The following is a 17,499-nucleotide window of genomic DNA, read 5'->3' on the forward strand; positions in this document are numbered from 1 at the left end:
AGTTGTTAGGACTGTGAACCATATTGCAAAAGTATGTGAACACTGTGCCCACAAACTTCAATTTCATTAAAATGAGTTTTAGCGAAGAGCGTTCTTGTCCAAAGGTTTAAACACTAATTCTGTTGTTATTCTGACCTGTCAACAACTAAATGCACAACACATGATCCTTGCAAGATGCAGAAAATATACAGAGTGTCAGCAGGATATACTGGTAAACTCAAACATCACCAGCATCCATTTCAACCCTCATACACCTAAACTAATGAAACACTGCACCATCAGGACACAGCGACAAATTCTGCTATGAAGTTTCATTCTCTCTTTACCACCTGTTACATAAACACAGATGGCTTGCGGAGAAGAACTGAGTTCTCAGACAATCGCTACAGAAGGAGACACAGAGAAATAACAGACAGATGGAGGAAGACAGCGTGTAATACTGGAGAAAAAAAAAAAACAATTGTTGTTCCTCTGTTGATACCTCTCCTCTCCTGGCATTTGTTAGGAGAGGAGCGATGGGTGACTTGAACAGAGGAGGAGAGAGGATATGATTTACCAGTATGGGATACCAGTATTATAGACAGATCAATCTACAATAAACAAGGCAGACAAAGTCCACTCACCCTTTCATAAAACTCTCCTTTGATGAGACTGGCAGCAATGCGGCTGACGGTGTCGCTGTTGCTGGTGATCTCTGTCCGGCTGATGGCAAGTCGGGCAGCTTTAGCGGGCAGTCCGGCCTTCAGGTAGAGGTTGATGGCACCCTGGAAGTCTCCCTCGCTCTCCTTCACCTCACCGGCCTTCTCGTCCTGACCAGTCTCAGTTAACCACTGGTAATAATTCCCTCGCAGGTTGTCCAGCTCTGGGTGGCCCTAAGAGAGACATGATAGGTTGAGATTGGAGATGTTTCTATGCAGGACATAGGTTCAAATATAGTGCTGAAAAATATTTAAGCCAATTAGCAAGTAAAAGTGTTGAATATTTACTGCAATTTGCTGCTGTTTGCAATTCAAAGATGCTAGCTTGGGCTTTGAGAAGATATAAGCAGCTATTTTCCGATATAATCTACTGAATAATCATTGGTTGTAGCCATATCTACATCAGTCGCAGTTAAATGTTCCCTGTGGAGTTTCAGTCATCTAGTATCCACAGAGGTAGAATCAAAGTGCAAACCTGAAACTCAGTTTGCTTTGCGTCTGGTCCTTAGGTTTTTGTAAGGGATCAAGTCTGCACTGAGGAGAATGTCTCTGTGTGGAGGCATTTAAGATTCATCTAATAAGTAGGAAAACCCAGAAAACACTTTGGCTAAATGACTGCACCACGGAAAAAGGTTACAGTAAGCAACATCAGACAGCAAGAACAAACTCTCCCTCAGGTAAAATGCAAAGTTGTTAAGTACAAATTTAGTCTGTTCATTATTACCTTGGCCTCAGCCACAGCAATGCAGTCGTCCCACATGTGGAGCTCTTGGTACATCTCTATCGCTTCATCAATGGAATTCTGCAGACACACAGAAATGAAGATTATAGCATTTGACTTAAAGCTGCACACATATATACTGTATAACTATCACAGCTGCAATATTGGCTTCTGCAAGTGATAAAGTGTGTACAGGTGTGGTACTGTTCCTGATCTGGTGAATTCAAGCGTGTGTCCCCAGTTCATGTGTAATTCAGAAGATAACGGTACATTAACAAGTGCTGAAATGCTGTGTAAGAACATAACTTGGGATCTGTTGTAAAATGCATCAGTAATTAATTGTACATATTGTATATAAATATACATGTTGTGAGCAAGCGTGTACATAAGGATTGGTTGTACAAGGCACAACCAGGGCTTGTTACCAACCTGCTCCATGTAGTGCATCTCAGCCAGTTTAAAGTTCTTATCCAGCATCGCCACGTGGGCTTGTACTTGAAAAAACTCTGTTCCATCTCCTCCCTGGTCAAAAGAGATACATACACAGTGAAAAACACACACTGCAGTGATCACTCAGTTTGTACTGTGTTAGGAAAGTGTGTAATCACTTTTATGACAAGTTGAAGGTCTTATTCAGAAATGAATATGGATTACTAATTTCCCACTGTAAATTGTAAATCAATCACTGATATTCACAAAATATTTCATTAATAGAGTTTTGGTCTTCTGTGTTTTAAATGCTGATTTTTCATTTCCACTATGAGAAGCATTAATCTTTAAAGCATATAATGAATAATTTAAATTCTGCTGCCTAAATTTACAGCTATTGAATATCAGTGTGGAATACTGGTTATCTCTGATGGAATGTAACTTGGTGTGTTTACCCAAGTAGTTGTACTCTCCTTGGGTACTGACATTTAATCCTACTTTATACTCCACTATGTTTTGGAAGCAAATACTGTATTTTTTACTAACACATTTATATGTACAGTACAGGCCAAAAGTTTGGACACACCTTCTCATTCAATGCGTTTTCTTTATTTTCATGACTATTTACATTGTAGATTCTCACTGAAGGCATCAAAACTATGAATGAACACATGTGGAGTTATGTACTTAACAAAAAAAGGTGAAATAACTGAAAACATGTTTTATATTCTAGTTTCTTCAAAATAGCCACCCTTTGCTCTGATTACTGCTTTGCACACTCTTGGCATTCTCTCCATGAGCTTCAAGAGGTAGTCACCTGAAATGGTTTTCCAACAGTCTTGAAGGAGTTCCCAGAGGTGTTTAGCACTTGTTGGCCCCTTTGCCTTCACTCTGCGGTCCAGCTCACCCCAAACCATCTCGATTGGGTTCAGGTCCGGTGACTGTGGAGGCCAGGTCATCTGCCGCAGCACTCCATCACTCTCCTTCTTGGTCAAATAGCCCTTACACAGCCTGGAGGTGTGTTTGGGGTCACTGTCCTGTTGAAAAATAAATGATCGTCCAACTAACACAAACCGGATGGGATGGCATGTCGCTGCAGGATGCTGTGGTAGCCATGCTGGTTCAGTGTGCCTTCAATTTTGAATAAATCCCCAACAGTGTCACCAGCAAAACACCCCCACACCATCACACCTCCTCCTCCATGCTTCACAGTGGGAACCAGGCATGTGGAATCCATCCGTTCACCTTTTCTGCGTCTCACAAAGACACAGCGGTTGGAACCAAAGATCTCAATTTGGACTCATCAGACCAAAGCACAGATTTCCACTGGTCTAATGTCCATTCCTTGTGTTTCTTGTCCCAAACAAATCTCTTCTGCCTGTTGCCTCTCCTTAGCAGTGGTTTCCTAGCAGCTATTTGACCATGAAGGCCTGATTGGCGCAGTCTCCTCTTAACAGTTGTTCTAGAGATGGGTCTGCTGCTAGAACTCTGTGTGGCATTCATCTGGTCTCTGATCTGAGCTGCTGTTAACTTGCGATTTCTGAGGCTGGTGACTCGGATGAACTTATCCTCAGAAGCAGAGGTGACTCTTGGTCTTCCTTTCCTGGGTCGGTCCTCATGTGTGCCAGTTTCGTTGTAGCGCTTGATGGTTTTTGCGACTCCACTTGGGGACACATTTAAAGTTTTTGCAATTTTCCGGACTGACTGACCTTCATTTCTTAAAGTAATGATGGTCACTCGTTTTTCTTTAGTTAGCTGATTGGTTCTTGCCATAATATAAATTTTAACAGTTGTCCAATAGGGCTGTCGGCTGTGTATTAACCTGACTTCTGCACAACACAACTGATGGTCCCAACCCCATTGATAAAGCAAGAAATTCCACTAATTAACCCTGATAAGGCACACCTGTGAAGTGGAAACCATTTCAGATGACTACCTCTTGAAGCTCATGGAGAGAATGCCAAGAGTGTGCAAAGCAGTAATCAGAGCAAAGGGTGGCTATTTTGAAGAAACTAGAATATAAAACATGTTTTCAGTTATTTCACCTTTTTTTGTTAAGTACATAACTCCACATGTGTTCATTCATAGTTTTGATGCCTTCAGTGAGAATCTACAATGTAAATAGTCATGAAAATAAAGAAAACGCATTGAATGAGAAGGTGTGTCCAAACTTTTGGCCTGTACTGTATATGAAAACCATCATTACTAGTTATTTTGCAGATTCAGATTATATGAAATACACAAACATCAGCTCCACCTTTAACAGCTGCAATATTAAAGTCATGACTATATTAATGTATCAATAATTATAATTCATCCATAGATGATTCCTAAGAGGACCATGCTGCAGAATGAGTACTTTTACTTTTGGTAGTTTAAGTATACTTTGATGGTAATACTTTTGTACTTTTACTTCAGTAAGGTTTTGATTGTAGGACTGTTAATTGTGACAAAGTATTTCAACACTGTGGTATTAGTGCTTTTACCTAAAGATTTTTTTTTTTTTTTTTTTTTTTTTTTGCAGAGACTCTGCTGTCTTCCTATATTTTCTTAAGCCCTGTTTCCACCGAGCAGTACGGTACGGCTCAGTTCAATTCGGTACACTTTTTTTCCATTTCCACTGTGAAAAGTTATGGATGGTACCAATGGAACCGTTCGGTACCGTCTCCATTTTTGGTCCTCCCTCTGTTGGGGTACCACAGATCTATAACTAAAAGGTGGAGCTGTGAACACTGCAGTCCATTGATTGGTCAATAGCGGACAGTCACTCCGCTCAGGGCTGAGTTGTGGCTGGTTTTGAGGCTCATGTTCATACAGGCTTCTGTTCATACTGTGGAGAGTTTTATTAGTAGACTGTAACAATAAAATGAAAGGATGTTTTTCTGCCTCTTGCAGCAGCTGGAGTCTGAGAAAAAATAACTTCACTAGGCCGACTGTGGGCGACTTTTAAGGTGGAACGTTAACTTGTAATGTTACTCAATGCATAAGCTGACGACATGAATCAGTCAACACACCTTAAATTTCACTGTGACAACTTTGACCATTACTTTAGTTTTTATCTGACATACACTTTTAGTAATGAGTGGATCTTCAAGCGTGTATATGTATTTATTTCGACCGGGACGTCATATATCCCAATCCTCACTTGGAGAAAAAAAAGCGTCACAGAGTGTTGTTCCTGTGGGCTCTGGCAACACTTAAACCCTGAGCTTGCCTCAGAAGGAATAAATGTACAAACCCGCTATTCTTAAATATCCCGTGGAGAGAGACTCTCGCTGCAGCCTGTTTTATTTTGTTCTGTGGACGATAAACAAGGCACAGACTTTCATCTGTGTCACCGGTAATGAGGCAATGCAGTGAGAGCTTGATGGAGCAGTGAGTGACAACAACCCCGCCCACATTTAAGGTCCTGTTGTGGTGGAAATGCTAAGCGGACCTAGGGTCTAGGTTTATGGGCGTTTACCCCCAAAGCATTTAGATGAGGTTAGGGCTTTATAAAAAAGGTCATGACCAGATGCCAGACTGTAAACGGCAGATACCCAAGAAGACACAGTGCTAAAAAAATGCAAAATATAGCGAGAATAAACGCCAAACAAGACTGAATCTTTTCCAAGAGAGTGAGTTTACAAAAGGTAACTGACAAATCTGCATAGTATATAAGTAAAAGATTTAAGGACTTCTTCTGCCACCTCTGGTAATTAGCCTCTTAATCAAAAAATATTTGTATACCACCCTCAAAACTCTGTATTAATAGTATATATGGTCAGTGTTGAGATGTACTCTTGTGTCTTGTATCTGTGCTGATATGAAACACACCATTTCCTGTGAAACTTTGTCAGCAATCTGGTTCGTTTGATGGAGGAAACGCACAGTTGAGACATCACCCAATGCAGCGAAACACCTAGAAAAGAAAAGGCAGAGAAAACAAATAGAGAGCAAACAAGTAAGGACTAGTGGGAGAAGGACGAAACACAGAAAGAAACATTCAGTGGAGAGACGGTAGAAGGTACTGTCCGGTCAAAGCTCTCAAAAACTGTTCACTTAATGAACTGGGATAAATTAGAGCTTTAGTCTAATTAGCCTTTAGATACGCTGCAGTCTGAGGGGCTGAGAAATGAAAAGGCTCATCTTAGCATTTGGCCACTTTATTAGCAACTCTCTCTGAACAGTTGCATCAGATTAATGAACAAGTCATGAAAGAAAAAAAAAGTTTAAAAAACTCCTTCTGTCTGACTCTTTCTCGCTTCCCTCCCTCATTAACATCGCTTCCCTCCCTCATTAACATTAGCCACTCCAGACAAAAACGTTTCTTTCCCCAATTTCATGATTTATGCAAATCAAGCCGATGCCTAACGAACAGCATATGCATTATTAATGACAGAGAATTCAAATTTGGAAAGTTTCTCAAAACAGAGAGAAATAAAGATGGGGAAAGAGAGAGAGAGAGAGAGAGACAGAGAGAGAGACAGAGAGAGAGAGAGAGAGAGAGAGAGAGAGAGAGAGAGAGAGAGAGAGAATGCTTATGATTAAAAAAAAACCTGTCTTTGATGATAAATGAAGTTAGAGAGGGAGGTCAGGCAGGGACACAGTCATCTGCTGCGAGTGTGTGTATGCGTGCGAGAGTGTGTGTACTTATATGTGTGCAAAGGTGTACGTTTTTATTCCAGGTGACCAAGGTGCCCTTGTTGTCTACTTCCTCTTCAGTAACAAAGATAAGTCTCGCTTACAATGAAGACTGATAAAGAATGTAATTAGCTCAGAGGCACGAACATTAGCTCACAAGGTTGTGTGTGTATGTGTGTGTTTGCTGACCTTTCTGCGATGTGCAGCTGGTGAGCCTCCAGAGCCAGCTTGCTGAGCGTCTTCCACATGGCTTCGGTCTCTGGTGACATCTCCAGAGTCTCAAGGAATGCTGTGGCTCTGTCAACACACACAGAAAGACACACACACACATATGCAGATGTAAGGTTGAGTCAGGCCATAAAGCAAGATATGACAGAACAGACAAGTTCACCAGTATTTTGTGTTGCAGATGCAGTGTGACATGCACTACGAGAAGAGCTGTACCATGGCTGCAAAAAGAAAAAATGCAGTTGTGTGAGTTGTGAAAATATTAGAGAGACTTGGTTTTTAAAAGTCAGTGGCAGCGTGTCCTGGAGGTCACAGTGAAGTGTTTTGAATATGTTTTAAAACAGAGTCCTCTTTTAAGAATAGACTGCCAATTGGAGATTATTTTATTAGATTATTTTAAACCCAGCACAAATCGGTGTATTCTGTAAAATGTGAACGTAGCAGAGAGCAGAGCAGAGCTGCTGTGACTCCACATTAAGAGAGATGTTGTGCACATTAATGCATGAGGAGCAGCATAACTTTAATGATTATTTCCGAAAATAAAAGTTTCCTCTGTCAAGTTAGTGACTAGCAATTTTAGCTTTGCTGCTTAAATGTCCCATGATACTGCAACACTGACATTACTGCTCCTACTGCATTACTCTCAGCAGAGAACCACTCACTTCTACAATTTGCCGAATCCGCCATGTAAATAAAAATGCACCATGTGCTGGCACACCTGGCTTTTAATGGTAACGGAACATGAAACTCTGATTGGTTGAATTAATGAAATGCCCAAAACACACCTAGGATTAATTAAGGGACTAAACACAACCCCTTTACCCCTTGCGCCTTACTCTGCACCCAAATATGCGCCATTTTAAAAAGCAAAAGTGGAGCTGGAAACGCCCTAAATGCACTTGGGCCATTCACTTTAGACTGTGCGCTATAGATCGTTTAAATAGTCTGATTTCTGAAAAGAGACACAGAGCTTTTCAAAACTATTTTTTCGTGGCTTTGACACCACAAGCCAAGTGCCATCTAGTTCCACTCTATTCAAGAGAAGGCAGACATCCCTACAACTGATATCTCTAACACTCTACAGCTCACACCCAAACAGTCTAGATTAATAAAAAGCACCACAGGTAAGAGAAAAAAATATGCATTTTTGATTTTTGGGTGAACTGTCCCTTTAAAGGTGGATGACCTCACTTTGTGTGACAGAGTTCAGAGCCACAGTGAAGAGCTCAGCTGCTGCTCCTCCAAACTGAGAGGTCAGTTACAACGATATGAGAGCATCACTTTGGAGGTGCTGGTATCACGACACACTGAAAAGATGATGCCTCCCAGCTGGCCTGGGAGCTCTGAGGAAACCCTCAAGAAGAGCTTGAGGAAGCTGCTGGATAAAAGGACATCTGGCCTGTTCTGCTCGCCCTGCTGTCACTCTGACTCCGACCCAGAAAAGCAGCAAGTAGTTGGAAAGCTGGATGGACGTTCAGCTTGACAGTAATGACAGTGATGATCTGATTTTTGTATGTCACAGTGGTCTCAACCTACCTGTCATAATCCCCATCATCAATGGCTGTACCGAACTCAATGAGGCCTTCGTCCAGTGTGTACGTCACAGTGTTGACGCCCTCTGTCACAATCACATCCGTCTTCCCATCAACTCTCTCTAGATCCACAATGTCTCCCTAACAAAGAGAGGTGCAACCAGTTTAAACCTGCATTAGAGATGTTGCAGTGGTGGAACTTAACTAAGTACATGTACCAAAGTGTTGCACTTAGGTACAAATTTGAGGTACCATGTCCATTTCATTTTACTTTATACTTAGTTTTTACAGTTCAGAGGGAACTATTTACTCTGCTACATTTATTTGACATATAATTACCGATTACTTTACAGATAAAGATTTTAGTAAGACACTATGAAAACAAAGTTTGTTACTATCATTATTATTATTATTATTATTAGTTAAATTGAATTTTGCCAATAAAGGATGAAAATATCAATATGAGCCCCATCTTATTGTGAAATCATAAACTTAACAACCATTACAGTCATGTTAATATGTAATGTGATGGAGATGCTGGTACTCACCTTGATCGGGAACATGGTGATGCTCTCTGGGCTGTCGATACTGTACCAGATGCAGAGGTTTCCCCTGTTTTGGGCGACCACCACGTCACTGCCAGGAACCCACTGGACGTAGGAACAGAAACTCAGCAACGTGGTTTTTACACCGGTCTCTATGTCATACAGATGGAGCTGAGGAGGAAGGAGAGGGAGATATGGAAAAACTTACTTTCTCAATTGTTCATTTCATCATCAGGGATGGTCTAAACAAAGAAATTAATTTTCTTGCTGAGACCTAAGACGTTTGATACAACTCATATGAAGACAGTTAGCTTGGCATAAGGACTAACAACAGGGGAACCAACTGATGTTGTCACGCACACTCAGGCTAGCTGTTTCCATCCAGGTTTCTACAGGGTTCACTATGTTAAGATTTTATAAGGCCTTTTTAATCCCATGCAGAATGCAATTTAATACCTCTTTCATGATCACAGCACATAGAAACTCAGTACTTTCCAGCAGTATAAAACTATAATTCCCAGTGATACAATCATTAACATTAATATGGCATACTTAATGAGCCAGATAACTGGCGTACAATTGATGGATGGAATAACCACTTCAAAATGATCAATTTAAGTTCAGTTTTTCAGATTGTCTGAGTGTTTGCTACAGGTCTGATGGTGCTGACTCATCACAACAATCCCACTTTTAATTTACAGGTGTACAATGTTTCCACGACAGCCAGGAGGGGCAGGTGAAAAAACATGTTAATTTTTTTTTAATAGACTCTAAGGCCGTTTAAAAGGAAACTTTGTAGGGCCTACAGATACCCTGAGTCATTATTTCAAGCTATCATAACCAGCTGCTGGCTCCAGCTTCATGTTCAATTAACACAGATGACTGATCTTCTTATCTAACTCTCAGCAGAAGTATATATAGTAAGTATTTCCAAAAATAGCGAGCTATTCTTATTCCAGAATTGTACATTGCAGAGCCTTTGGAGGTCACTGACAGCTGAGTAGGCTGCTGTAGTAAGACGTAAGAGCCAGCATTTCACTATGTTTAGCAGTAATAAGGGAGATTTGGTGACTATAACATAAACAAGACAGATACAGTTGTAAACACAGGAATTAATTGAAGTTAAAGTTTACATTGCATAGTTTAATTCATGCGGCTTGACCAAAGTTAACATCCAGCAGCTCCATGTGAATACTCACACTGCAGTCTATCCTACTATACTCTTGATGAGCTGATGAGATTATGTATATTCTATAAGCCACAGTGGCTCCCACAGCACTTAATATATACGTGCGTGTGTGCATGCGCATGTGTGTCTATGAGAGGCCGCCCACTGTTGTAATCAGCTAACTTAATATCTCCCACACCGCCATTTTTAATAATGCTGCTTCTATAGCTTCACCCTGGAGCTCAGCTGGCCACGTTTTAATGCAACGAGGAAGAGCAGCCTGTTGATAAGTTCACTTGAAAGCGAGTTTCAATTAAAGCAACATTTGTTACACAACTTCACTTTCCATAATTTCTCACTGGTGGGAACCGCAGTGAATATGTGCCATGAATGTTAACATCCAAAAATGTGAAATCGTATAAATAATTTTCGGTCTGATACGTTGCATTTTTATCCACTTAACAGACCAATGACGTGCATGTCTGACCTTCATGCACCAACAGAACTGAATTAGAGGTAATTAAAGACAATTCCTTGTAACATTGACAGGAGAAAAGCCATGTGGATCCAAACAAAAACAAGTCAAGGTTTTAAATATAGCTGAGCAGAAGAAACAACAACTTTAATCCAAAGTATTCACAACAATATTCAGACAAGCAGCAGTTCAACGTTAAGATTTCTATCTGCATAAGAACCACAAAACTTACCAGAGTCTAAAAACAGCCAGAGAGACTACAGAGACTTTTCTGCTTCTGATTACCCTCAACCATCCCTTCTTTTGTGTATTGGAGATCTACACATAAATATTTCACAATCTGTTCCACTAAAGTTCTTTTTGTACATTCTTAAAAAAATGGTGCTATTGTACCTATTGTAAAAAAAAAAAAAAAAGACTGTAGCGAAAAGTTTGAAGCCACTGAAGGATTCCCAATTACCAGAGTTCTCCATGTCTTTGCCCCAGGGCTTAGACATCAAACTGTTTCATTACCCCGGGGCAACAACTGACAGCAGCTCTCTGCCACTCTCATCCTGCCTCTCAGAAAGCTGTGAATCTCAGAGCTGCCAAAACAGTGACCTTTTCTAAATGTTGTTTGTTTTTGGCATTCAGGTGGACAAAGATAAAAATGTATGTTTCTACACATAAGCCAGCGGAATAAATCAAAACGAACTGAAGAAAAAACAAATTAACTTGCTTTTTTAGTTATGACAGTGTGCTGTGATCATGAAAAACTTTAAATATAATGCCTGAATATGAAGGAGGAATGGACTTGAAACAAAATGTTGTGGCTATTGTGTGTAAAATCAATTTAAAAAAAAATAAAAAATATATATATATATATATATATATATATATATATATATATATGTGATGCCTGAAATACCTCTCAGAGGGAGGACCTTCACTTTGAGTGACCTTTTAGTATAGTCTCAGGGAGGGACGATAGAGCTTAGATTCTCTGCCCGAGCCCTAGCCCGGCCCGGCCCGCGGTGGCTCAGACAGGTGGGCTCAGGTTGCAATAAACAAAAAAGCTCAAACAAATAAGGCTATCATGCACGTGAATTTTGCATGTAGGGTATGATAAATAGAATAAATAGAACGTAATAAATTGTATTCAAAACAAATAAAACAAAATCCAAAAAGAACAGGCTAAATTAAGCCGATTTAAACACTCCAAAAGAGATGGACTGGCTTGCCCGGGGTCATCGGATCGGACATGCAGCTCCACCTGAATCTAAGACTAAGACCGAGGCTGCACAAAGTTAATTTTTGTTCATCTTGTATGCTATAGTTCACTGTTCATTTTTTCCGTTTGACCTTGGGATCCTAAAATAAACACCTGTTTTATTACATAATCATGCTTCCGTGTTGTGCCATTCATTAAGATCCTATATTTCTGTAATTCAAATAACAAGAATTGTGGTTTAATACTCTTAATTATAACAGCCAACTTAATGAAAAATGTCGGGGTTAAATCGGGCTCAGGCCCATAATTACAGTTAATTGGATGGGCCGGGCTGGTCCCGGATATAACGTGCCCGGGTCAGTCTGGATTTTTTGGGCCCAATCTAAGCTCTAACGGACGAGTAGCACGCCTGCACTGTTTATGCGTAAGTGTTTTAAATAGTTAAGTTTTAGTGAAAGTGCATGTCTTAAGGAAGTACTGAGCATACGACTGGATAAATGAGACTTGGATTATACTTGTGGGAGAGTCTGTTAGCAGATTATTTGATATAGTTGTCTGTTATTAAACGTGGACCCCTACGACTTTAATTCATCAAGAACTTTCTCGGGTTTTTGGATTCTTCGTTCACTGTGGAGGAATGCAAGAGAAACAAAGTTTTCTTCTTGAATTCAACATAACATGCATTTAGTGACTGACATCCAAATTATCATTTGGGGAGGTGAAGTATTTTATTAATGTTATTTCTACTTCCATCCCTATATTTGGTTATGTTATAACAATGAAGAATGGAGCTTGGTGACTTGGTGACCCACTAATTGGAAGATCGGCAGTTCGATCCCCGGCTCCTGCAGTCTGCATGTTGAAGTATCCTTGGGCAAGATCCTGAACCTCAAATTGCTCCTGATGGCTGTTCCATCGGTGTGTGTGTGTGTGTGTGTGTGTGTGTGTGTGTGTGTGTGTGTGAATGTTTACTGAGTTGCTGGTGGCACCATGTATGGTAGCCTCAGCCACCAGTGTGTGACTCGACTAGAAAAGCGCTATACAAGTGCAGTCCATTTACTTTTTACAATGTATGAGTTATAAATCAAGAAAACCCCCTCATGGCAACGACACTCCTCAGTAACAGTGCCCCCACCCCCCAACAAGACAATACCCCAAGTCACACCACAAAAACAGCTCAGGAATGGTCCAAGGAACGAAACAAAGAGCTCAAGGCATTGACCTGGCACCAAAATTCCCCAGATCCCGATCTGATCAAACATCTGTAAGATGTGCTGGTACCCCACCTCACAGGACTCAAAAGATCTGAAAGTAATGCCCTGATGCCAGGCACCAAAGGACATCCTCCAGGGGTCCTGTGTCCATGACTTGACACATCAGAGCCAAGTCCAGTCCAAGGAACACCCACCATGGATTGTGGGTACCTCTGGGGTAACAGCACATTGCTCAGATGTTCAATCAGATTGGGATCTGGGGTATTTTGAGGCCAGGTTGATGCCTTGAGCTCTTTGTCCCATTCCTGGGGTCATTCCTGAGCAGTTTTTGTGGTGCATCGTCTTGCTGGGGGGCCACTGCTATCGACCAGTGCCGTTGCTGTGAGGGGGTTTACTTGGTCTGCAACAGTGTTTGGTTGGGTGGAGTACCTCAAGTAGCATCCACATGAATGCCAGGATCCAAGGCTTTAATGTTTTGGCTGATCGGTGTATTTAAAGACATTGTATTTCATGTCTCCATCTGCTGGTGGGCTGTCACGACAAGAGAATGCATGCAGAATATGATGTAAATTCCACTAAAGAGGAGAAAATTAGCTGAGGAAAAAAGTGGATATATATCGATATTGGTATTGGTTATTAGCGAAATAAGTCGTTATATATCGGCATACCGGACATCTGCAAAAAAATCCAATATTGTGCATCCCTAGAGGATCTATTGCTCTTATTTTTTTGTTATCAATTTTGCAAATGTTTTTGAATACAAATCAAACAATTATTTGACTGAAAACAAACAGCTGTATGAAAAATGTTGGGTCCAACCTGTAGGGAATCTCTCCTACTGTAGGGGTTGCAAGATCAATCTGGGGAGTCGATCAAGGGAGTCAATCAAGATGAAAATTAGCGGGATAAGAAAGTAATAAAAAAAAAAACATTTATGCTAAACAAACCTATAGTTATGTTTGGATACAGGGTCACAGGTCACATTTGGGTGATGTTACTTCTTCAGGCCTCTTATGATTAATGGTTTAAATAAAACACGGACAGTTGCTTTGTTAAAATAGGTCACAAGCCACAACATATATGGATGGATGGATGAAGTTCTCTCGAGACTTGCGGCGCCCCCTCTGGCAAATTGAGTCCACATTTATTCTGAAATACTATCCTATCATCTGGATGACCAAAATAACTCCACAAAAAGCCCAGAGACATTATTTGGGTGATGGACGTGCCTATAACTTTAGACATCCCCCAACCAAGGTGGTGATTTTTCTACTTGACTTACTGCTTTACTAATCATCATCTTATCTATCATCTGCCCTCTTTGGCTTTGGGCCTCACTCCTACTGTTTCCACTCTTACAGTCCCTCAGGGTGCTGAGGTTTTTTATTCTCACCCGCAGCTTCTTGTCCCTGAACAGCAGTTTGCGTCCGGTTTCATTGAGCTCCAGCCAGTCAATCTTGGAGTTCTGGCTGATGGTTCCCAGATTGTAGCCCCCAGCCAAGTCCACTGAGCAGAGAAAGAAAAGGACAAGTTAACTGAGAGGAGTGAGACTGCCAGTGTGACAATGTGTCAAACTAAAACTGGCTTTCTATTCAATTAATCACTGTATCATAATTATCTCTGATTCTATCAGGTAGTTTCTCTACTTTAAAAACTTACCTGCTCTGGGATCAAGCTGATATTATTAGTCTGCTGATACGTCAACTTTTTAATTAAAATGGAATACAGCCCAGTCAGTGTGGTCCACTTAATGGAAATTATACAGTTCCATTGATGATATAGTGCAGTTATTGTAGTTGTAGCAGTTTTAATATTATGGTGAGTAATCATGTGTGAAACCTAGCTGTCCGGCTCAATGTGCGAAACAAGATATACTAGAAGATTCGTGGAGAGAAAAATGTAATAATGGCAGCATCATCAACATCCGACAGTGTTGAAAAGATGCAGATTGAAGCTGTTCTATAATCAAAAGCAATTCACAAACCTCCAGTGCAAAATGAACATGTTAATCTGCAGAGCTGACAGTGTTGCTGATAAGAACTGATGACTCACTATGACTTGGTCAGGTGCTGAGAATTCAGGCAAGCTGTTTTTGCCTTGGAACGAAAACTTGTTGGCATTTAAGTATAAGGCTGGCAATATTCAGCATTTTTTCTTATTGTTACAAATCCCACAATAAAATCACCAAAAAACAAACAATCAATTGATCCCGACAACAAGTATTGGCTGTGTATCCAAAGCCGAGTATCCCTCTGTGCCACAGAGCTCCGCTGTTGCCCAAAAACTATTAAAAACACATCAGTGAGTCACGCTGTAGCGCTGGGTGACATGTTCCTTCATTACCATGAACAAACACATCATAGTTTATTTTGACTCAGTCCCACATGCACCGTCCTGCTGCCACAAATACTCACTAAAGCACCAAATGTGGATTAATCCACCACTGAAAATAGTCCCAAACAAATGCACTGTTTCCTCTTGTTTAAGTTACTTTTGATAAAACCTACAGTGGCCAGCTGTGGTAGGAAATAACTGAGCCTTTTTAAAAATTAAACTATATGAGTTTGAGGTGTCTTACAAGTATTAAGGGACAGAGGTCATGTCCGGGCTAATATTTCAACTAATTTATGTGAGTTTATTATCCTAAGCAGGAATTTACATTGTACAGTTACAAAAATATCCCTCATATTTTAATATGCGGCTCATTTTTAGGCTAACTCTGATAGTTGTTTTAGATTCAATTGCTTTAAATGTGACAGTTTTTTGCAACATAAATAAAAGAAACCTAAATAGACTAAAGGGATTTTACAGGATTACAAACTTGGAAGTGAAGAGACGGCTTTGAAATACAACTTTGACCTTATCTGTTTTTAAAGATTCACATCTTCAATAGAAACCAACTGGCTTGGGGCTGAGAGCCACAGACAGGAAGTTAGAAAGTATTGAGAGACAGACTAATAAATTGTTGGTGTTGGTCTTTTCATGTGATTTATTGACTACAAAGAACACAATCATTATCCTGTAATGTAAAGTATATATGAAAGCAGTAAAAGTACCAGTACGGGCAACATTACTCGTTACAAGACAAAGAGACACAGGAATGTCTGCTATAAAGAATCAAAAGTAGTTTTTTGTTTTTTTTCTATGGGGTAGTGGATCTTTATGATATTAAAGTACCAGTGCAATATATTAGAAATGGGAAGTTTCAGCTTAAGGTACAGGGTGTTTAACCTCAGGTGTCAAATTAGAAGTCTTATTCCACAAATGGCTACAACAGTCCAGTGCACATCCACAGAATCTCACTGGAATAGATACTGTATACTACTATGCCCCTAAAGTCCCGTAAGGTGATGTATTTTATCATGTGCACACAAGTTATTATCTCGTGCACACAAGATAATAACTTGAGTGCAAAAAAAATCACCTTTGAGGACATTAGGAGCTCTGCAGGATACCATAAACAGCTTAACTACATCTATTTTTGTTTGTTTGCATTTCTTGCCCAAGGAAGACCGGAGCTGGGTCAGCAAATTGTTCATATCAGCTTACGTGTGGGGTTAAATTTATATTGTATTTAAATAACATGAATGACCAGTGGTGGAAGACGTACCTAGATCTTCTACTTTAGTAAAAGTAGCAGTACTACAGTGTTGAAATACTTTCTTACAAGTAGTAGTTCTACATTTAGAATTGTACTTATTGCGCAGTTTTGTTTAATACTCTGGTGTTCTACAGTCTGTCATTTCTAAAAAGCAGACTATTTCTATGAATACCTGACTGTTGCTATAGTATGGACACAGCCCTGATAATACATGCTTAGCTGAAGCAATAAAAATCATTTTTAAATCTGTATGTTTTGTCCAATTATTGACTGATTCAGTAAGTAGCGGTGTAATAAGTGGGATAATGTGCAGCTTCACTGTGATTCAGTCCCGCATCACCCTGTTGAGGTTCATTTCGCAATAATTACCCACTGGTTGTACTTATCCATTACTTGAAGTACCAAAAGTAATAATACTCATTATGAAGAATGTCCCACTTCAGAATAATGCATAGAATATTATGTGATTCTCATTCCTTATGCGTTAATGTATGTTTCACTTTCATATTGCAGGTGGGGCTAATTTTAATTACTTCATATACTGGTGGGTAACTTGTGAATTTATCCCCCTGGATCAATAGTCATATCTTATCTTATATAAACCTTTGATATTGCTCAGAATTTATTTGATGATTATATTTTTCATTATCAATCTCAATCTACAAAGTAACTGAAGTTATCAGATACATAGAGTGGAGTAAAAAGTGTAAAGTGGCAGAAAATGGAAATACTCAAGTAATGTACAAGACCTTCAAAATTGTACTTAAGTAGAGTACCTGGGTAAATGTGCTTAGTAACTTTCCACTACTGTGAATGAACACACCAACCTCACAGTGACAAACACTCATTCTTACCAATACAAATGGTCTTCATATCAATCAGGTATGCCAGCTTCTTGTTGTCTTCAACTCCTCTCTGCTTCCTCTCATTTAGTCGCACACTGCACAGGTAAACACACAAACACACCGTCAGTAACACAAAAACTTTGTCAGTGTAACATGACTGAATTTACAGCTGTTCAACATGTACGTATTAAATCCAGCATCTGCTCAGTA

At 40.0% G+C, this 17,499-nt stretch overlaps 1 protein-coding gene across 1 annotated transcript in view; it reads right to left on the minus strand.

Annotated features, from left to right (window-relative positions):
- The window catches only part of ift172 (intraflagellar transport 172), a 54,511-nt gene that overhangs the window by 27,698 nt on the left and 9,314 nt on the right, over positions 1–17,499 (minus strand). The window contains exons 14-22 of the mRNA XM_033649164.2: positions 17,299–17,384; positions 14,237–14,349; positions 8,780–8,947; positions 8,236–8,372; positions 6,661–6,768; positions 5,665–5,749; positions 1,849–1,941; positions 1,423–1,500; positions 624–872 (exon numbers count right to left, since the gene is read on the minus strand). Of these exons, the coding sequence (XP_033505055.1) occupies positions 624–872; positions 1,423–1,500; positions 1,849–1,941; positions 5,665–5,749; positions 6,661–6,768; positions 8,236–8,372; positions 8,780–8,947; positions 14,237–14,349; positions 17,299–17,384 (1,117 nt within the window). The remainder of the gene's footprint in view (positions 1–623; positions 873–1,422; positions 1,501–1,848; positions 1,942–5,664; positions 5,750–6,660; positions 6,769–8,235; positions 8,373–8,779; positions 8,948–14,236; positions 14,350–17,298; positions 17,385–17,499) is intronic.

The sequence above is a fragment of the Epinephelus lanceolatus genome, chromosome 13, assembly GCF_041903045.1.
Source record: "Epinephelus lanceolatus isolate andai-2023 chromosome 13, ASM4190304v1, whole genome shotgun sequence".
Classification (NCBI taxonomy): Eukaryota; Metazoa; Chordata; class Actinopteri; order Perciformes; family Serranidae; genus Epinephelus; species Epinephelus lanceolatus.